Below are 22,645 nucleotides of genomic sequence, written 5' to 3' on the forward strand. Positions count from 1 at the left end.
TTGGTGCTTTCAATACCCTTCCTCTGATTTACAGTAACACGAGTCATTATACAAATTACAGGAACAAAGCATTGTGTCATTCCCATTATCACCAGCAGTTTTGACATTTACTGCATATATTGGTCATGAACAGAAAGAGCCAAACTCAGGAACAGGAAAAAAATATCTTTATAATCTGGGTCCTGCTGTTGGACAAAGATCCATCCCATTTATACAGAGAAGAGGAGAAGGATATTGGCAGGGTTTTCCCCTCAGAAATATTAACCAAGTAGCAGGGCTAATGCAAATTTATGTCCTATATTTCCTCGTCTTTCATAGACACAGTTAATTACCAGTTTTTGCAGATCTGCCATAAATATAAGACAGTCAGTAATAAATCTAACAAGGAATTCAGGAGAAACTTCTTAGAGAGTAATGAGAAAGTGGAACTCACTACTGTATGAGGCGAATAGCATAGATGCATTTAAAGGGAAGCTAGATAAGTATAAGAGGGAGAAAAAATAGAAGGATATGTTGATAAGGTGAGATGAAGTTCTCCCTATGTCTGCGTGGGTTTTCGCCAGGGGCTCTGGTTTCCTCCCACAGCCAAAGACTTGCAGGTTGATAGGTAAATTGGCCATTGTAAATTGCCCCTAGTGTAGGTAGGTGGTAGGAGAATGGTGGGGATGTGGTAGAGAATATGGGATTAATGTAGGATTAGTATAAATGGGTTGTTGTTGGTCGGCACAGACTCGGTGGGCCGAAGGGCCTGTTTCAGTGCTGTATCTCTAAATAAATAAATATCAGCTCTGGAGCCTGGGCTACCTCACCTTGGTGGAGTTCATTGTTCTCAGTCATGAAAATAACATCAGCACTGTCTGGATCAGGCAGGTAACAGAGGAAAGAAATTAAAAGGTGCTAAGTGCTGACCATCCAGCAGGATGGCTTCAGGAGATGTGGTCATGATATTTCGATAAGGATCATCATAAAAAGGACAAGATTGAAGGGTTTGGCGCTGCAGTTCTGTGAAGGACAGGGACTGCTCATCTCAGGTCAAGGCCTACAATCAACATTGGTAATCACCAGCCATGTGGTTGATTTTAAGTTTTGTAAGTCAAATCTTGAAGGGGTTTGTACTGTCGGGGCTGCAGTCAGATGAAGGGTTGAAGTTGGTCATCTTGACTCAGGACCTACACCAGGACTGACCGGCCGTGTGGGTGACTGTAAGTGTTTTCAGCCAAATCGTAGTGACCTTGGTCTGAGGGATTGGGACAAAAACATAGTGTTTTTGCCCGTATTTGCGGTCAGCCAATTCGTAGCTATATTGGTCTGAGGGTTTGGGACAAAGCGGAATGTTTTGCCCGTATTTGTGGTTCAGCCAAATCATAGTGATCTTGGTCTGAGGGTTTTAGGACAAAAGCGTAGTGTGTTTGCCTGAAATTTGTAAATTTGAGCCAAGTCATAGTTTGTTTTGGGTAACTGGGAACAATGGTCAAATCGCTGAAGGGTTCAGCTGGGAATTGGGGTGTCAATTTTAAGTTACTACAGGAGGCTTTGTACTGAGGACAGTTTTGTTTTATTTCTGTTTCAACTAACCATAGAGGTGTCTGTATTAGGGATATTATTGGATTCAATAAAACAACAATTCATGGTTAAGCCAAACTCTGTGTCGTGTGCAATTTTGTTCTTGTAATTCCTAAAGTCCAAGAACTGTAGTTAGGGGGTACGGGAACAGAACTTCTTACACTCTCAAGGACCCTCAAATCCTTCCTAAAATGTTGTGACCAGAAGTGGACGCAACACTCCAGTTGGGGGCCTAACCAGAGCTTTATAAAGGTTCAGCATAACTTCCCTGTTTTTGTACTCTATGCCTCTATTTATGAAGTCCAAGATTTGATAGCTTTGCTACCCACTCTCTCAATACGTCCTGCCACCTGCAAAGATCGATGCACATACACCTCCAGGTCCCTCTGTTCCTGCACACTCTTCAGAACTGCACCATTAAGTCTATATTGCCTCACCCTATCCCTTCTGTCAAAATATATCAACCTCACACTTGCCTGTATTAAATTTCATCTGCCAATTGTCTACCCATTCTGCTAGCTTAGCTATGTCCTGTTGCAGGTGTTTCATATCATCCTCACGGTTTGCTACTCCTCCAAGTTTGGTACCATCGGCAAATTTTGAAATTCTACTCTGTATTCCAAGATCCAAGTCATATATATATAGCAAAAATAAAATGTGGTCCTAGCAATGACCCTTGGACTACACCACTGTCTACCATCTCCCAGTCTGAAAAACAACCACTTACCACGACTTGCTGTTTTCTGTCCTTAAGCCAAATTTTTTATCCAATTGGACACTGACTCTCCTATTCCATGGACCTCAATTTTGTTCACCAGCCTTTTATGTGGTACTTTAGAAAACACTTTCTTAAAATCCATATAGACAATATTCATTGCATTCCGTTCATCAACCTGTCTGTTACTTCATCAAAAAATTCAATTAGATTAGCCAAGCATGATCTGCCTTTTACAAATCTTTGCTGGCTATCCTTAATTAACTAAAACCTCTCCAAGTGCCTGTCGATTTTTTCCCCCTGATTATTGTTTGTAAAACCTTACCCACCACAGATGTTAAACTAGCTGGCCTGCAGTTGCTTGGACTATCCTTCCACCCTTTCCTAAAAAAGGGTGTCACATCTGCCATTCTCCAATCCTCTGGCACCTCCCTCTTGTCTACGAAAGATTGGAAGATTATAGCAGGCCCTTCCGTTATTTCTATCCCCACTTCCTTTTGCAACCTGAAATGCAAGACATCCGGACCAGGTGACTTATCTACCCTTAGCATAGCCAACCTTTCCAGTACCTCCTCCCACTCAATTCTTATCCTATCCATTGCCTCTACTCTCTCTGCTTCTACCAATATTTTGTCAGATTCCTCTTCCTTAGTAAACACTGATATAAAGTACTCATTAAGTATGCCCTGTGCCTCCGAGCATATATTACCCTCTCTGTCCTTAATAGGCCCGCTCCACCTCTTACTACCTGCTTACTATTTACATGCCGGTTGAGGATTTTTGGGTTCCCTTTTATGTTGACTGCCATTCTATTCTCACATTCTATCTTTGCCAGTCTTATCTTTCTCATCATCTCCCCTCTCAACTTATTGTACTTGGCCTGGTTCTCACTTGAGGAATTCACCTGACATACATCATGCACCCTCCTTTTTTGTTTCATCATAATCGCTATCTCCCTCGTCATCCAAGAGCCCTGTTTTTGGTTCCCCTACTTTTCCCCCTTGTTGGAATGTACCTAGCCTGTACCTGAAGATCTCTCCCTTAAAGATTATGTTAAGGAAGAAAAGAGAAGAGGGGTAGCAGTATTAAGGAGAACATTACAGTGCTGGAGAGAGAGGATGTCCTAGAGGGGTCAATGACAGAATTTATTTGGTTCGAGTTAAGAAACAATAGAGGTACCATTACATTTCTGGGTGTATTTTATAGGCTACCAACTAGTTGGAAAGATGTGGAGGAACAAATTTGCAAGGAGATTACAGAGAGGTGAAAGAATATAGAGTAGTTATAATGGGGAACTTTAGTTATCCTAATATAGACTGGGATAGCAATTGCGTGAAGGGCAGAGAGGGGAAACAGTTTCCAGAGGAGAAGTTTTTACATCAGTATGCTTCCAGTCCAACGAGGAAGAAGGCATTGCTGGATCTGGTTCTGTGGAATGAGGTGGTTCAAGTGAATCAAGTGTTAGTAGAGGAACATTTAGGGGACAGTGAATTTAGTATCATAAGGTTTAGGTTGGCTATGGAAAAGGGCAAGGAGCAATCCAGAGTAAAAATAATTCATTGGAGGAGGGCCAATGCCAATGGGGTGAGAACAGGTCTGGCGCAGGAAAATTGGAATCAGAGACTGGCAGGCAAAATTGGAACAGAACAATGGGCTACAGTTAAAGAGGAGATAGTTCGGGTACAGTCAAGGTACATTTCCATGAGGGAGAAAGGTAGGACAAACAGATCCTGAGCTCCTGGATGACGAAAAGACAAAGACTAAGATGAAGCAGAAAAAGGGTGTATATGACAGATGTCAGTCGTATAATACAACTGAAAAGCTGGCTGAATATAGAAGGTTCAGTGGGAAGTGAAAAAAAATCGGAGCAGCAAAGAGAGTATGAGAAAAAACTGCAGCTAACATGAGGGAATCCAAAGTCTTCAATAGGCATAAAAACAGTAAAAGGGTGGTAAAAGGAGGAGTGGGGGGCGATTAGGGACATAAAATGGGATTTACGCATGGAGGCAGGGTACTAAATAAGTACTTTGCATTTGTCTTTATCAAGGAAGAAGATACTGCCCAAGTCATGATGAAAGGGAAGGGGGTTAGATTCGAGATACAGCACTGAAACAGGCCCTTCGGCCCACCGAGTCTGTGCCGAACATCAACCACCCATTTATACCAATCCTACACTAATCCCATATTCCTACCAAACATCCCCACCTGTCCCTACATTCCCTACCACCTACCTATACTAGTGACAATTTATAATGGTCAATTTACCTATCAACCTGCAAGTCTTTTGGCTAGTGGGAGGAAACCGGAGCATCCGGAGAAAACCCACGCAGACACAGGGAGAACTTGCAAACTCCACACAGGCAGTACCCGGAATCGAACCCGGGTCCCTGGAGCTGTGAGGCTGCGGTGCTAACCACTGCGCCACTGTGCAGGTGGTTGAGATACTGGATGGGGTAAAATTGATAAAGAGGAGATATTAGAAAGGCTGGCTGTATTTAAAGTTGATAAGTCACCAGGACTGGATGAGATGCATCCAAGGATACTGAGGGAAGTAAGGGTGGAAATTATGGAGACACTGGACATAATCTTCCAATCCTTCTTCGATGTAGGAGTGGTGCCAGAGGACTGGAGAATTCCAAAAAAGGCTCTAAGGATAAGCCCAGCAATTACAGGCCAGCCAGTTTAACCTCGATAGTAGGAAAGCTTTTAGAAATGATAATTCGATTTAAAAAATTAACAGTCACTTGGACAAATGGAAATCCAGCAGAGATTTGTTAAGGGTTGTTTAACTAACTTGCTTGAGTTTTTTGATGAAGTAAAAGTTAGGGTTGATGAGGGCGATGCAATTGATGTGCTGTACAAAGGCATTTGATAAAGTGCCACATTACAGGCTTGTCAGTAAAGTTAGATCTCATGGAATAAAAGGGACAGTAGCAGCATGGATACAAAATTGGCTGAGTGAGAGGAAACAGAGTAGTTGTGAACAGTTTTTTGGAAAGTACAGTGGAGTTCTACAGGGGTCGGTGTTAGGACCCCTGCTTTTCTTGATATATATTAATGACCTTGACTTGGGTGTCCAGGCACAATTCCAAAATTTGTGGATGACACAAAACTTGAAAGTTTTGTGAAGTGTGAGGAGGCTAGTGATAAATTTCAAGAGGACAAAGACAGGCTGGTGATTCATTTTGGCAGGAAGAACAAGGAGAGACAATATAAAGGGTACAATTCTAAATGGGGTGCAGGAGCAGAGATACCTGGGGTATATGTGCACAAATCGTTGAATTGGCAGGCAGGTTAAGAAAGCTGTTAATAAAGCAAATGGGAGCCTAGGCTTTATAAATAGGGGCACAGAGTACAAAAGCAAGTAAATTATGATAAACCTGTATAAAACACTGGTTCGCCTCAACTGGGATATTGTGTGCAGTTTTGGGTGCCATGCTTTTTGAAGGATGTGAAGGTATTAGAGAGGGTGCAGAAAAGATTTATAAGAATGGTTCCAGGTATGCAGAATTTCAGTTACGTGGATAGATTGGAGAAGCTGAGGCTATTTTCTTTGGAGAAGGGAAGATTAAGAAAAGATGTGATACTCGAGGATGAAGGAGTTATGGCAGTTGCCAGGAAAGTGAGCGCACACATAGAGGAAACTTTTGTTGTGGTCATAGACCTGTTGAACATTCAGGGAGTGGAAGCCCTGCCTCTCGATAAATCTGAGTGGGCAGTCGCTGGGTGCCTTAATGGGTGAAATCAATGATGCCCTGAAACTGGGATCCAGTGATGGTGCTGAAACCCAATTGCCTCTGTCCCTGCAAGGCCATGTTTGTCGTGAGTAAATATACTGTCCGGCTCTGGCAAATTGGGCGTCAGTGATCTGCAAGATACAGTGGTGTGCAGCCATTTGCGAGATGCCACCAAGATCTGCAGCTGATCCTCGGAATGAGCCAGAAGTGAAGAGGTTTAAGGCCACAGTGACTTTGACAGCTACTGGCAAGGCATGGCGACCAGTGCTGCGAGGTGCAAGGTCTTCACTGATGAGGGCACAGATATCTGTGACCATGTGCCTGGAGAATTGCAGTCTGTTGTGGCATTGGGTCTCAGTCATCTCCAGGTAGCTCTAACTTTGGTGGCAGATCCTGTGCTGAGGGTATGGCCTCCATTGCCTTCTTGACCCTCTTTCCTCTCCCATGCCCTCCTGCTGATCAGGGTTCCACCCTTCTTGAGGAAGATGTTGCCCCTCATCGCCGCTTGGCTCAAAATCTGATTGTCATGCCCCATTGCCAGCTGCAAACTTCCTTCTGGGCAGGTGGCTGCCCAATAGCCTTTGGCAGCCTTTCCCTCTTCTCTCTTGCCCCTGCAATGCTAGTGAGGTGCTGACCCTGTTCAATGCCCAGGCACTGAGTGCCCACTCTCCCTGCCACTTGCGCAGTGCCAGGGCACCTCCGCACCAGATGCCAAGTCCTACTTTGCCCCGCCGACCCTGTTATGGGGTGTTGGGATGGAAATACAATACAATACCAATGTGCCTCCTGGCTTGCCTTCATCATGTGACCTCTACCATGAAGCATTCTGACTGCAGGCAGCATTACAATCAGTTCATTAAAAGACACACCACACACCAGACTGGTGTCCGGTGAGCTCGTAACATGGTGTCAGAGTGGAACTAAGATTGAGTGGTGAATAAGCACAGCTATGGAACAAAGGCCACAGGAATGGTCACAACTGCTAAAAGCTGCTAAAAGCCACAGGAAGCCACAGAAAAGGAACAAAGAAACAGTTGAAAGCACAGGGTAGGACAATGGCTGCTAACTTTCCTGTGCCTGCGCCGGTTGAAATAAAAGGTGATATGAAACAGAACTGGCAGTTTTTCTTCTCGAATGGCAAAATTACGAAATTGCAACAGATTTAATTAACAAGCTAGAGCTGCTGCAAGTAGCTACACTTTTATCACTGTTGGGGAGAGACTGTTACAAGTGTATTCCACCCTAAATCTCTCTGAAGAACAAAAAGAAAGGATAGCAGTAATTTTGAAAGCTTTGAAGGCACGCTTTGAACTCCAAGTGAATGCAACCGATGAATGGTATGCGTTCAATATTAGGGCCCAAGGTGAAAAAGTGTCCGTTGATCAATATGTGACTGCATTAACACAGCTAGCAGAATCCTGTGAATTTGTGCAACTAAAAGATGATCTAATTAAAGACAGGATTGGATTAGGCATAAGAGATCCTGCAGTGAGTGCACATCTACTGAGAGAGGAGAAGCGGACTGTTAGGAAAGCGATTGACATGTGCAGAAGTGCTGAGGTTGTATATCAGCAGCTAGACCATATTCATGGCAGAACAGACCAGGCCTTGCATTAAGCTGATAGACATTCCAGACCAAAAGGGCAGGAAGGTCACAGACAAAGGGCAGGATGAAAATACTGCAGAGGAGATCACGCATAGGAGAAGAAGGCATGTCCAGCGTGGGGAGAAGAGTGTTCTCACTGCAAGAAGCTGTATCATTCTGCACACAAGTGTTTGGCAAGAAGCAAGCACAACAAGCAGGTACAGATGGCCACTGGTCACTATACACCATATAACAGGTTGGTTCAGTCTGGTCGACAGGTGATAAATGGTTTGTGACTGTTGAAATGATGCAGAAGGAGACTATCAAGTCAACATAAAGTGCCAGATAGCCACCGGTGCGTCATGCAACATCATGACCTTCACAGACACGTGCAAAGTGGCTCAACATGGCGTTCCAAAAATGAAGCCCTCGAAAGTAAGGTTGAGGCTTAATGATGGCACCATACTAGTGCCAAGAGGACAAGTTACTCTGAGAGTCCAATGCAGTGGCAAGAACGAAGATCTGGAGTTCCAGATCTTGGACTGCAAAAGCCACTCAACTCAGCCGAAGCAAGTCTAAAGCTTGGACTGGTAACCTTCAACCTGCAAAAAAAGATTTGCAATGTGTCACAGCACACTAAACCACTGACTGCAGAACAGATCCTAGGGGAGTACAATGATGTATTTACAGATTTAGGATGTCTTCCTGGAGAATATCATCTCGAAATAGATGAGAGTGTAAGATCAATTCAGCATCTGTCGAGGAAAGTTCCAGCTGCCCTCAAGGCCAGCCTGAAAGACAAGATAGAAAAGCTGGAGAGAAGGGAGTAACCAAGAAAGTGACAACTCCTACAGAATGGATTAGCAGCATGGTAGCAGTGAAATAACCTGGAAAGCTGAGAGTGTGCATCAAAGAACAAAGAACAGGACAGCACAGGAACAGGCCATTCGGCCCTCCAAGCCTGCGCCGATCTTGATGCCTGCCTAAACTAAAACCTTCTGCACTTCCGGGGCCCATATCCCTCTATTCCCTTCCTATTCATATATTTATCAAGATGCCTCTTAAACGTCGCTATCGTATCTGCTTCCACCACCTCCCCTGGCAGCAAGTTCCAGGCACTCACAACCCTCTGTGTAAAAAACTTGCCTCGCACATCCCCTCTAAACTTTGCCCCTCGTACCTTAAACCTATGTCCCCTAGTAACTGACTCTTCCACCTGGGAAAAAACTTCTGACTATCCACTCTGTCCATGCCGCTCATAACTTTGTAAACCTCTATCATGTCGCCCCTCCACCTCCGTCGTTCCAGTGAAAACAATCTGAGTTTTTCCAACCTCTCCTCATAGCTAATGCCCTCCAGACCAGGCAACATCCTGGTAAACCTCCTCTGTACGCTCTCCAAAGCCTCCACGTCCTTCTGGTAGTGTGACGACCAGAATTGCACGCAATATTCTAAGTGTGGCCTAACTAAAGTTCTGTACAGCTGCAACATGACTTGCCAATTTTTATACTCTATGCCCCAACCGATGAAGGCAAGCATGCCGTATGCCTTCTTTACTACCTTATCCACCTGCGTTGCCACTTTCAGTGACCTGTACGCCCATATCTCTCTGCCTGTCAATACCCCTAAGGGTTCTGCCATTTACTGTATACCTCCCACCTGCATTAGACCTTCCAAAATGCATTACCTCACATTTGTCCGGATTAAGCTCCATCTGCCATTTCTCCGCCCAAGTCTCCAACCGATCTATATCCTGCTGTATCCTCTGACAATCCTCATCATTATCCGCAACTCCACCAACCTTTGTGTCGTCCGCAAACTTACTAATCAGACCAGCTACATTTTCCTCCAAATCATTTATATATACTACAAACAGCAAAGGTCCCAGCACTGATCCCTGCGGAACACCACTAGTCACATCCCTCCATTCAGGAAAAACACCCATCCACTGATACCCTCTGTCTTCTATGACCGAGCCAGTTCTGTATCCATCTTGCCAGCTCACCTCTGATCCCGTGTGACTTCACCTTTTGTACCAGTCTGCCATGCGGGACCTTGTCAAAGGCTTTACTAGTGTCCATATAGATAACATCTACTGCCCTTCCTTCATCAATCATCTTCGTCACTTCCTCAAAAAACTCAATCAAATTACTAAGACCTAAAGGATCTAAATAAAGCTCTGAAGAGATCACATTACCCCGTGCCAACCATCAAAGTAATTTTGCCACAACTTTCTAAGGCAAAAATATTCACTACCCTAAATGCGAAGGATGGTTACTGGCAAGTGAAGCTGGATGAATGCAGCAGCTTTCTAACCACATTCTGGACGCCATTCAGGAGATACAGGTGGTTGCTCATGCTGTTTGACATTTCCATGGCTCCAGAGGAGTATCAACACAGACAGCATGAGATAATTAGTGATCTTCCTGCAGTGGAAGCTATAATGGATGATCTGCTAATTTATGGATGTGGAAGAAGCCATTGCCGACCATGAACAAAATCTAGTGTGACTGCTAGACAGCTTGCCAGATGAATCTGAAGCTGAACAAGAAAAATTGCAATTAAAGATGCTCGAAGTCAAGTACGTAGGTCATGTACTGACAGCAAAAGATCTTCGCCCAGATCTTGAAAAGGTGAGAGCAGTAGCAGCGATACAGGAACCAACAGATGTAAAAGCAGTGTAATGAAATGTTGGATTCATCAACTATTTAGCAAAATTCTTGCCCAATTTGTCGTCGGAGTGTGAACCATTACGCCAACTCCCTGCCAAGGACATGTAGTGATATTGGGGCACAGAACAAGAAGCAGCGTACACTAAAATCAAGCAACTAGTGATGGCAATGCCAGTGCTGAAAGACTGTGACATAAAAGATGAAGTTACCCTGCAGTGTGACACCAGCGAGACAGGACTCAGAGCAAATCTAATGCAGCAAGAACAACCCGTTGCATTTGCATCGAGGGCATTAACACAAATGGAACAACACCATGTTCAGATCGAGAAAGAGTACCTGGTCATTGTCATTACTTGTGAACATTTTCATCAATACCTCCTTGGAAGAGACAAAGTGACAGTCGAGTCCGACCACAAGCCACTTCAAAGCATTTTCCTCAAGCTGCTACTATCTGCTCCAAAGCATCTGCAAAGGGTGTTACTCCAGTTACAGAGATATCATCTGGATGTGACATACAAGCAAGGGAAACAAATGTACGTCACTGACATGCTGTCGAGAGCAGCACTCCCTATGAAGAAAATAGAGGATGCTATGACAGAGTGTGAAATCTTCCAGATCCAATGTGAAGCTGCAGCTTGACATGCTCAGGAAGTCATCAACTGAGCAGAGAAATTGAATCTGACAGACACACTCCTTGCTCAAATCAAGCGACCTACCCAACAAGATCCAACTCTACAAGTGTTGCAAGAAATAGTGATGAAAGGATGGCCTGACAGCATCAAGGAGACTCCTGTGGTCACAAGAGTGTATTGGGCTTGCAGAGATGAATTGACAGCCAAGATAGCATCTTGTACAAAAGAAATAGAGTCATTATCCCTAAAGAGTTGAGAGGAGAGAAGCTAAAGCACATCCATGCAAGCTACCAAGGAATTGAATTGAGTCAGAGGAAGGCAAGAGAAGTGCTCTACTGCCAAACATGAGCAATGAAATCAAGGACCACATTAGCCAGTGCAGTACATGCAACGAGTACCAAGCTAAGCAAGCTAAAGAGCCACTGATTGACACATGACATCCCAGACAGACCATGGACGAAGCTGGGAGTAGATCTCTTCACTCTCACAGGTACTGATTATCTTGTCACCGTAGACTACTATTCTGACTATTGGGAGGTAGACCAGCTGACTTCAACAATTACCGGTGAGATTGTAAAATGCCTGAAAGCACACTTCAGTTGTTATAGCTTTCCAGACATTGTGATGACCGATAATGGCCCGCAGTTCACGAGCGAAGAATTCAGCCGCTTCATAAAGGATTGGTAAATTCAACACCATACATCATCTCCGCACTATCCCCAGTCCAATGGAAAGGCTGAGGCAGCAGTGAAAATTGTCAAAGGAATCATAAAGAAATCGAGCAAATCTGGCACAGGTGTTTACAAGGCAATCCTCGAGTGGCATGGAGAGTAGTCTGGTACAAAGACAAATGTCACACGGCACCCAAACTACTCTTCAAATAGCAAAAAAGTTACTGAAGCCAGAAGTAGTAACAGGCATGAGTGACAAAATCAAGGTGAAACGGCAGAAGCCAAAGTTCACTTTGACAAAACTGCCAAACCATTGCCAGAATTGAGCAGTGTACAAGTGTACAAACCTTCCATGCTCTCAACGAAAGTCAGCGCAAATTGTAAGTTGGGGCCTGCTTGGAGCAGTTGTCACCTCGATTGTATGCAGTGGAAGTGAATGATCAGATATACCATCGCATCCGCAGACACATACACACAACTGGAGAAGCTATTCCGTCAAAGCAGGTGGCCAATCAGGAAACTAAGAACTCACCAACTGCACAGACCACAGAACAACCATCACTCCCAGAGGTCAACAGCACCCCAACAACGGAAATGAAACAACAACAGTTACCCCAGCAACAAGTGTCAAGGGAACGACACTCGCCGGAGAAGGAAAATCAACCAGATGAACAAGCAACGACAACGAGCATGCAGACCATTAAGAGATCAGCATGATTGAATGACTATGAGTGCAATGCAAGTGCAGAGACTGACAAGAATGATGAACTACTAATGCATGAGGGAAGTTGTGTGCATTGTGGGTAACTTGGGCAACTCACAGTGTAAATGATAATGCAGGAAGCAGCAAGAGAGCGCGAGGGTGGGAGCGGGGAGAGAGCGGTGGGGGGGTGGGGTAATGGGGAGAGTGCGGCCAAAGACCTTGGTGGTGGCGGCAAGTGCATTCTCCTCCTCTCCCCCCAACAAGCTTGCTCTCTCCCTCCCCCCAGCCCCCCCGCCCACTCATTCGCTCTCTCCCTCCCCGGCCCGCTTGCTCTCTCCCTCCCCGGCCTGCTCGCTCTCTCACTCCCCGGCCTGCTCGCTCTCTCCCTCCCCGGCCTGCTCGCTCTCTCCCTCCCCGGCCATTGTGTACTGCCATGTGTTTATGTTGCCTTTGTGTGATAATTTGAGCAGCGCCATCTTTAGTCCTGGCAGCTGCCTGAATGTCTCAGACTGTGATGTTTTAGTGGAACAGGCTGCATTTGCACATGTGCCAGTGCAGCGCCACCTAGTGGTTGCGTTGTCAGCAAATGCAACCGTAAAAGACACAGTACACACCAGACTGGTGTCCTGTGAGCTCGTAACATGCAGCTGGGGTGCTGCCCTGAGGCAGCCATGACTGGCTCCCTACTCTTTACCCACCCTCCCCTTCAGCTGATCTGCTTCTGAAAGTGGGAGTAACCTATGCCTCCCTTCAAAAATTTCTACATCCAGCCTTGACAAGTTCTTAATAAACTTTTAAACTGCTTTAATTGGTCTCAACTAGGAGGAGAGCAAGATTTATGTCCCACCTTACCCCAGCCCTGGTGAACATTTCCAGTGCTGGGAATGACATCCTGTAACTGATACGCTACCCCCCAGTGGTTTATTTGGGGGCCCCCGAACCCCCACCTCCGTTTCTGACTTTGGCGGGTGGGGTGGGCGACTAAAGTTGGCCTTGAACTCCCTACCTCAGAAATTGTACCAAAACTTCATCATTGACCTTTGGCTGAAATATAACAGCAATCTGCAACAGTGAATTATTCTTTCTGAACCTCCCAAGTCTTTTTTGATGAACACGGGAAAAGATTACAGGCCTGCACTGTTTCAACTTCACGTCAGAGAAAAGCAAGTTCAACAGAAGACTCTTTACAAATCATCAGACGTAATGCATGTTATCTCTACGATCTCTATCTTTTCTTGAGTGTGTGTTTATCTGTACGAGTGTGAGTGGCTGTTGTGAATATTTCGGGTGTTGCATGATAAACATTTATCTTTCTTTTAAGCTTATGAGAAAACCTGTCGTTTGTTTGTTCTTGACAATTAAAGCACTCAGTGGGCTAAAAAAACATCTTTTTTAAAAAACAAAAGCAAAATACTGCAGATGCTGGGAATCGAAAATAAAAACAGGAAATGCTGGAAATACTCAGCAGGTCTGGCAGCATCTGTGGCAGCAGAGCTGTTCCTCGAGCTTGTACTTCTTTCAATGTAGTATACTGTATTCGCTGCTCACAATGTGGCCTCCTCTACATTGGGGAGACGAAACGCAGACTGGGTGACCGCTTTGCAGAACACCTCCGCTCAGTCCGCAAGCAGGACCCCAAGCTTCCGGTTGCCTGCCATTTCAACACTCCCCCCTGCTCTCATGCTCACATCTCTGTGCTGGGATTGCTGCAGTGTTCCAGTGAACATCAACGCAAGCTCGAGGAACAGCATCTCATTTACTGACTAGGCACACTACAGCCTGCCGGACTGAACATTGAGTTCAATAATTTCAGAGCATGATGGGCCCCCCATTTTACTTTTATTTTTATTTTTTTATTTTTATTTTTTTTATATATTTTTGTGTTTATTTTATTTTGTTTCATCTTAGTTTGTTCAGTTTGCTTACCCACTGTTTTTTTCATGTTTGTACTTGTGGCTGTTCAATTTCAGTCCGTTAACACCCTATCTGTACTAATGCTTTGTCTTTCAACACACCATTAGCATATTGTTTGCCTTTGCTCCATAACCTTCTGGCCAGCTATTCTGTGACCTTGTCCTATTTACACCTTCTCCTTTGTTATCTCTTGCCCCATCCCCACTTTACTTGCTTATAACCTTTTACTTTTCTAATATTTGCTCGTTCTGAAGAAGGGTCACTGACCTGAAATGTTAACTCTGCTTCTCTCTCCACCGATGCTGCCAAACCTGCTGAGTATTTCCAGCATTTCTTGGTTTTATTTTTTTAAAAACACCCTGTCTTCAGTTAGTCAAGAATTGGAAAAGGAGGAACCATCCCTATCATCTCTCACCTGTCCATAACAATGTTCATTTCAATGTCAGATTTCAATATCAGATACACACTCAAGAAAAGATAAAGATTATAGAGATAACATGTGTTTGGTCTGATGTTTTGTAAAGAGATGATGATTTGTTAAACTTGCTTTTCCCCAGGGTGAGGACTTGAAAAGGTGCAGGCCTGTAATCTTTTTCCTTGTTCACTGAAGAAAGACTTGGGAGGTTCAGAAAGATGAATGCGCTATTGCAGACTGCTCTTGTTATATTCCAGCCAAAGGTCAATGGTGAATTGGGGAAAACTTTCAATTACATTTTAAGTTGAAGATACTGGTGTGATTTTATTTTGAATAAAGCTTACTTGTACAAGTGTGAAAAACAGTGTGTCAGCTCAATTTGAACTTTTGAAAAGACTTTAGTTTAATTGGTTTACAGCTAAAAATTGCTATTGATTTATGCAGTTTAAATTAATAGTATGCGACCTTGTTTTAAATCACATTGAATGTTTACAAAGCATCTTTTTCTTCATTTGATTACTGCAGGTCTGAGATTTACTATTGTGATTGACTCCTGCCTCACCCCTAAGGTTTTTTTTTATTCATTCAGTGATGTGGGCGTCACTGGCTAGGCCAGCATTTATTGCCCATCCCTAATTGCTCTTGAGAAGGTGGTGGTGAGCTGCCTTCTTGAACCGCTGCAGTCCATGTGAGGTAGGTACACCCACAGTGCTATTAGGATTTTGACCCAGCGACAGTGAAGGAACGGCGATATAGTTCCAAGTCAGGATGGTGTGTGACTTGGACGGGAACTTGCAGGTGGTAGTGTTCCCATGTATTTGCTGCCCTTGTCCTTCTAGTTGATAGAGGTCGCAGGTTTGGAAGGTACTGTCGAAGGAGTCTTGGTGCGTTGCTGCAGTGCATCTTGTAGATGGTACACACTGCTGCCACTGTGCGTCGGTGGTGAGGGAGTGAATGTTCGTGGATGGGGTGCCAATCAAGCAGGCTGCTTTGTCCTGGATGGTGTCGAGCTTCTTGAGTGTTGTTGGAGCTGCACCCATCCAGGCAAGTGGAGAGTATTCCATCACACTCCTGACTTGTGCCTTGTAGATGGTGGACAGGCTTTGGGGAGTCAGGAGGTGAGTTACTCGCCGCAGGATTCCTAGCCTCTGACCTGCTCTTGTAGCCACGGTATTTATATGACGACTCTAGTTCAGTTTCTGGTCACTGGTAGCCCCTAGGATGTTGATAGTGGGGGATCCAGCGATGGTAATGCCATTGAATGTCAAGGAGTAAGACGTAATCAGAAATTATAAGTTGATTTGAGAGGAAAAACACATTAAATTAATCTATGATGGAATAAAGGGGAAAAGGGAAAGATTGTACATATTTTGCCAACAGTTTCATGGAACATAAAAGAAATCCTCTATCTGAGCTAAGAATGAATGAAATCTCTTGGTTTGTGATGAGCACAAATCTCTCCACTTGATTCTCCCATTCCTCCAGACTTTACCAAAAGAGCACTGTTATCTCAAAGTTTACTGTTGGAAAAGCTAAAATGGAGGCTATTAATTTATAGAATGGGGGAGATGTACAAAATAACATTGCTGTGAACAAAGAACACCAGCACAATACATGAGCTTTATGCTTTCCAAAAGTAGTATCTCAGCCAATCCAGCTGTGGGAGGAGATGGTGAACAGGAGTAGGATATGAGTGGGCTAAGCTTGGACAAGTCTTAGGTGATAGTAAAGCATGTTTGCTTTTATGTGTGCATGTGTTTTGGAGGAAAGCTAATCCTGTTTTAAAGGCTTTCCCATCTTGATACCATCTCTCCGATGGACAGGTTCCCAATCAGAGGCATCTCCCTTGCCTGAAGATCACCTGGCATATAATTCAGCCAAGGTCAGCACTACATGGTTACATGGCTGTAGTTCGCGCACCACTCAACTATCTATGGGGCTTATGCCGGACTAGAAAATCTAGGTTACAGCATTATGAGCACTTTGAATACTTTCGTCCGTAGTTGCTATCTTTGCCAGTCCAGTGCTTAGTTTAGACTTTCACTAGAACTCTTTCAAACCATCAGTCAGTTTGTCTGAACAGGCATTGATTGGAAAAGCGGCAGCTTTCAGATGAATCTGGAACTAGCTGTCAGCAACATTTACTCAGAATAAGGAAATTTCTCACAACCAACTTCTCAAGGGCAATTAGGACGGGCAATAAATGCTGGCCTAGCCAGCGATGCCCACATCCCATGAATGAATAAAAAAATTGCAGCAATAGCAGAGATAAATACAGAGAAAAAGAAAATACTGACAAAGATAAATCGAGAGAGGAAAACATATAGAATACTACTAGAGGGAGATGGAAATCATAAGGAAAGAACTGAGAAAGGAAGAATAGAACTTATTCTTCTATGGTGCCTTATCATATCATCAAGATTTCTTAAGTGCTTCACAATTAGTGAATTTCTTTTAAAGTACAGTCACTGTAGTTATGGAGGCAAATGTGGCAACCGAATTGCACAAAATAAGATTCCACAAACAGCACGTGAGATGAATGACTAGTTATTCTATTTTTGGTGCTACTGGTTGAGGAAGAAATGTTGGCGATGATACTGACAGAACTCCCTTTGTCTTTTTCAAATACTGCCAAGGAATATTTTATGTCCATGTGAAAAAGCAGAGTTCACAGATTAACATTTCATCCAAAATATAGAGGAAAGAAAGTGATAACAATATAAATTTTGACAACATTTTTTTTCAAGCTATCGGTACCAGCATCCAAAAGGAGCTGAGCTGGTGGGGCCCAGCACAAAAAAGTTTTAAACCATGAGCCCCAGTCCAAAACTGTTTTGAGATTTTTGGACACAGCCAGAAAATGTATAAGAATCACTGTACTAGAATGTGTAATGCCGATTGAAACAGTAATTCATCAACATTCAGTGTCTTGTCCAATGTAGATGAATACAATAATTATTCTGTTGATACACTGTGTAACGTCGGTCATCAGACCATTTAACAGATTCATAACAAATAGCCATTTGTGGCTGATGAGCAATAACTGCATACTTACATGAAGATTTTCCTGTCTTGGATGAACAGTGCAACGGCAGACACACTGCTAAAGCACTGGTAGGAAGCAAGGAAATGGAAAGAACCTACCCTACAATATAAGAAACACAACTATCAGCCAATTTCATCTAAAATATGCAATAAACATTACGAATACATGCTTTCTGTTGGGAGAACATATTGGGAAATATTCTCTGTTCCCGTTTCCTGATTTTTGCAACATTTACCTTTATCCTAGCAAAGGTCTTGAAACATTTCTCAGTTAGCTGGGCAATTATGTAAGAAAAGGGGGTGCGAATTCATTCGTCCTGATCTTTGGGCGCGGGGTCAGTGCTCATGGCATGCTGGTGCCCATTGGAATTGGGGTTGGTAAGGCAGAAAATTGGTCTACCTACCTCATTTCCAGGATTACGCAGCCTCGGTCTCCAGTTCAGTATAAGCATCCTCTGCAAACTCAAGGGGGATGAGTAGCATTCTGTAGAAAGCACATGTTCCAGGCAGACTCCCCTATTTAAAGGTGCAGTCCCTATAAAAGGAAAGTTGTAGCAACGCATTGCAAGCTGCTGGATAATTGCTTTTGGCTAATGACCAAGAAGCTATGTCACACCAAGGGAAGGAGACAGCTTCCAGATGCAGTAATACTGCTCTGGGCATGCTCTGTTAGGAGATTGAAGCCAGGAGGGAAGCTATGTTTCCACTGTGGGGGGAGGGGTAAGAGGCAAAAAGCCCTCCAGAGTGACCCGGAAAAGGAAATGGGAGCATGTGGCAAGGGTAGTGAATGCCCAGAGTGCAGCACCACAGTCCTGCCATCATGTCAAGCTCACTCTGGTGTTCAAGGTGAGTGAATGCATCAGCAGACCACTGCTTGCACCTACCAGACTGTGCTCAGTGCACCACACCCCCATCACTCAACCAGCACCACATCCTGACACTTAGGACTCAGCCCCAACATCCTGACAATGTATCTCGCCCACACACGACTTTGAATCATATCAGCCGCACACACATCTCTCAGTGCCTCTGCATACCTCCAGCTATTCATCCACGGCAGGCATCACAAAAACACACTGACTCACAGTGGGGTCACTGCCCCCAAACATGGGTGCAGTGCCGTGCAGGAAGAGAGTCAACACCCTCCTTCGATCTGCCAAGGTAAGTGCTTCATACCACTCTCCTTTTTGTGGACTGTATGTGGCTATGTGAGAGGCAGCACAACATGAGAAGGGAGTCACCACAAAGGTGTTGGCAAAGGGGGTTAGGCATCAACACATCCTTCCAGATGCATGGCTGCATCTCAGCCAAGGGCTCACATCACCTCCCCTGAGAGCTGACATGGGGTGAGCCATTTAGGAAACTCCAGCAGGGGACAAGGGGCCACCACTAGCAGAACTGTCCTGTAGCTCTTCCTGTGAAGTATTATTATCTTCCTCTTTCTACTTGCTGGACAAGCAGGCCCATAACAACAAGGAGACCTTGTGAACTAACTGAGCAATTGCAGACATACAGCCTCTCTCAGCAGCTGAGAATGAAGCACTGGCATTAGCAGAGACCCAGGATGGCCACTCAATAGTGGATGGTGAAACTGGAGCCTCCGCACAAGTGACTGAGGATTGTGTTCCAACACACTTCTGGAGATCCACATCATGCATGGATACCATGACGAGATCTGCACAGCTTAACCCACACATGTCTGTGTTTTCTCATTCAGGTCAGCTTCTGCAGAAGGGGGAGGAGAAGCAGTCAGAGGATGCACAATCACATGACTCTCCTGCACCTTCCACCAGTGCAGATACTATCACGCCAGACGGACGTGGAGGCTTTGGAGAGGGTACAGAGGAGGTTTACCAGGATGTTGCCTGGTCTGGAGGGCATTAGCTATGAGGAGAGGTTGGAAAAACTCAGATTGTTTTCACTGGAACGACGGAGGTGGAGGGGCGACATGATAGAGGTTTACAAAGTTATGAGCGGCATGGACAGAGTGGATAGTCAGAAGCTTTTTCCCAGGGTGGAAGAGTCCGTTACTAGGGGACATAGGTTTAAGGTGCGAGGGGCAAAGTTTAGAGGGGATGTGCAAGGCAAGTTATTTACACAGAGGGTGGTGAGTGTCTGGAACTTGCTGCCAGGGGAGGTGGTGGATGCAGATACGATAGCCACGTTTAAGAGACATCTTGACAAATATATGAATAGGAAGGGAATATAGGGATATGGGCCCAGAAGTGCAGAAGGTGTTAGTTTCGGCAGGCATCAAGATTGGCGCAGGCTTGGAGGGCCGAATGGCCTGTTCCTGTGCTGTACTGTTCTTTGTTCTTTTGTCAGTGGGTTTACACACGGCTTTAGAATCAGGGTCACAAGTTGGTGAGAGCACTGCACACGTGCCCAAGCAGCTAGCTGAAGCTGAGACAGCTGAGGCCTCTGACAGTCAGAGGACTGTGAGTCGCCAGACCCACGCTGAGCCCCAGGCTGATGCTCTGGTGTCGACAGTACAAGAAATACTGGAGTTTCAGAGATGGGAAGGCAACATCTGGCAGAGATGCCAGAGGCCATGCGCAGCCATGAGTGGACGATGGAGGTGTCATTCAATGCCATGTGTGCTGCCATGTCTCAGGCACGTGAGCGCATGGCATCCTCCACAGAAAGGAGAGAACAGAATGCTTTTAGGTAAGTCTTTATTGCTTTCATTCTGAGAGGCCATCATGGTGGCTGAAAGTGGGTAAGTATGAGACTGTCTCTTGCCTTCTTGGCCTGCCACTCAATGTGCCTGACTGCCGGTTCAAGGGTTTCAACATCCAGTGCTGCCTACTCATTGGCCCTCTCCGCATCCTTCTCGTCAGTTGAGGCGTGGCAATCAACCATGTCCTCATCAGGAAAGACCTCCCCCCTCTGCAAAGCACAGCAGACCACCCAGAAATGCAAGACTTTTGATGGGACATACTGCAGGGCTCCACCAGATCGATCCAGGCAACGGAATCTCATAGTAGCCCAATGGCCTGCTTGATGGTCACTTGAGTGGAGCTGTGGCAAGCGTTGTACTTCTCTTCTGCTGCAGTGTGATGGTTCCTCAGAGGCACCGTTAGCCATGTCTTCAACAGGTAAGCCCTTGTCCCTGAAGATCCATCTCTGAAGGCGAGCGGGGGGCCTGAAAAGCTATGCTACCTGGGACTGCCGAAGTATGCAGGCGTCGTGGCTGCTTCCCGGGAAGCGGGCACACACCTGCTGGAAACGCTTTCGGTAGTTGCAGACCTGTTGAATATTGATGGAATGAAAGCCCTTCCTGTTGATTAAGGCGGCTGGCTGGTCTGTTGAAGCCTTGATGACCATGTGCGTGCAATCTATCACAGCTTGCACCTGGTGGAATCCAACGATGGCCCCGAATCCAATTGCCCTCTCGGCCTGGCTGTCAGGGTCGGTCCGGTAGCACACAGAGTCGCTGGCTCTCTTGAACAGGGCATTGGTCACCTCCTTGATGCAACAGTGGACTGCTGTCTAGGAGACCCCACACCTGTCCCCAGTGGGTCCCTGGAAAAGATCCAGGCGCTTAAAAGTTGAATGCCACTGTGATTTTTAGGGCCACTGGCATTGGGTGATTACCAAATCCCATAGGTCGCAAAAGTTGTCCTGCAGCATGGCGCATAGGTTGGTGATGGCCTTCCTGGATAGCTGCAGTCTTTGCTAACAATGCCGCTTAGACATTTGGAGGTAGCTGATTTGAGTCCAGTACATTTTCTGGGTATGGCCGGCTGCTGTTGCTTTCGTTGTGGAGCCTCATGCGCAGGCGCAGCTGCCTCCTGACCTTCCCTCTGTCAGAGGCACTGCATCATGCCATCGGGGTCCACAAAGACAGGGTGTATGAAACTCATGCCAGGTGATCAGTAGGCCTTCAGAACGCTGTCCTTACAGAGATGAAGTTGCCTTGGTATCTTTGCCTTTGCTGCTCCCCTTAGCTTACGTGCTGATGGCTCTCAGCACCAGCCTTGCTGAGAACTCACCCTCTCATCCAATAGTATGGCCATCTGACCCTCTCACCCAGAAGTATGGCACCCGTGCAGATGACCCAACAGTATAGCCATCCGTGCAGATGACCCAACAGTATAGCCATCCGTGCAGATGACCCAGCAGTATGGCCATCTGTGCCGACCACCCGAAGCCAAGGCTACTCATGCACAGCACAAAGAACTGCAGGCTGACAATGGCCTCCACTCCCCCCTCTTCCCCTATTCAGTGCTGGTCATGGTTGCTCTCCCTTCACAGCACTGAGGCCTTACCTCGGTGCCACCACCTTTCAATATCCGGGAATCCAAAGGCACGTGAGGGTTGTCCAATTTCCACTTAATCCCAGGCCGTCACACACCCCCCCACCCCACCCCACCCCCATTGTATCACTTATATTGAATGCAAATGTATTATAACTAACTGTGCTACAAAACAAATTGCCCTTCAGTTATGTTGGGGCGGCAACGCTGCCTTGGTGCTTTCCCACCACTGACCAAATCCAAAACCGCCGTCACCACATCTGATTTTCATGCGGACACATCCATGCTATTCTTGGGTAGTGTCTTCTAAGGAGAGCCCTCCTTCTCCTCCATCCTCACAGAGGTTCTCTTCTCTGCCTCCTCCTCTTCCGCCTGTTATATTCATGTTGGAGAGTAAGTGGTACTGCAACTACGGTCCCCATGCTTATCAAAGGCTTTGTAATTTGCTCAGCCTTTCTGTGGTCAGCAAAAACCTTCAAACTCCTGCAGTAGCTCACCACAGTACCCAGAGTATCATTTGCAATGGCTTCTCTTCCTGCTCCCACACGGTTGCTTCTAGTGTCCCCGAAGGATCTATCCTTGAACCCTCTTTCTCATTTGCACGCTGCCCCTTGGCGACATCATTCAAAAGCATGGGTTTAGTTTTCACATGTACCTGATGACACCCAGCTGTACTTCATCACCACTTCTCTTGACTCCTCCATTGCTAAATTATCAGATTGCTTATCTGACAT

General features: G+C 45.4%; 1 protein-coding gene across 1 annotated transcript in view; it reads right to left on the reverse strand.

The window, feature by feature from the left end:
• LOC137380848 (broad substrate specificity ATP-binding cassette transporter ABCG2-like) overlaps positions 1-22,645 on the reverse strand; it is a 181,788-nt gene that overhangs the window by 51,127 nt on the left and 108,016 nt on the right. The window contains exon 12 of the mRNA XM_068053260.1: positions 17,663-17,752. Coding sequence (XP_067909361.1) covers positions 17,663-17,752 — 90 coding nt within the window. The remainder of the gene's footprint in view (positions 1-17,662; positions 17,753-22,645) is intronic.

This window comes from Heterodontus francisci, chromosome 20, assembly GCF_036365525.1.
Source record: "Heterodontus francisci isolate sHetFra1 chromosome 20, sHetFra1.hap1, whole genome shotgun sequence".
Taxonomy (NCBI): Eukaryota; Metazoa; Chordata; class Chondrichthyes; order Heterodontiformes; family Heterodontidae; genus Heterodontus; species Heterodontus francisci.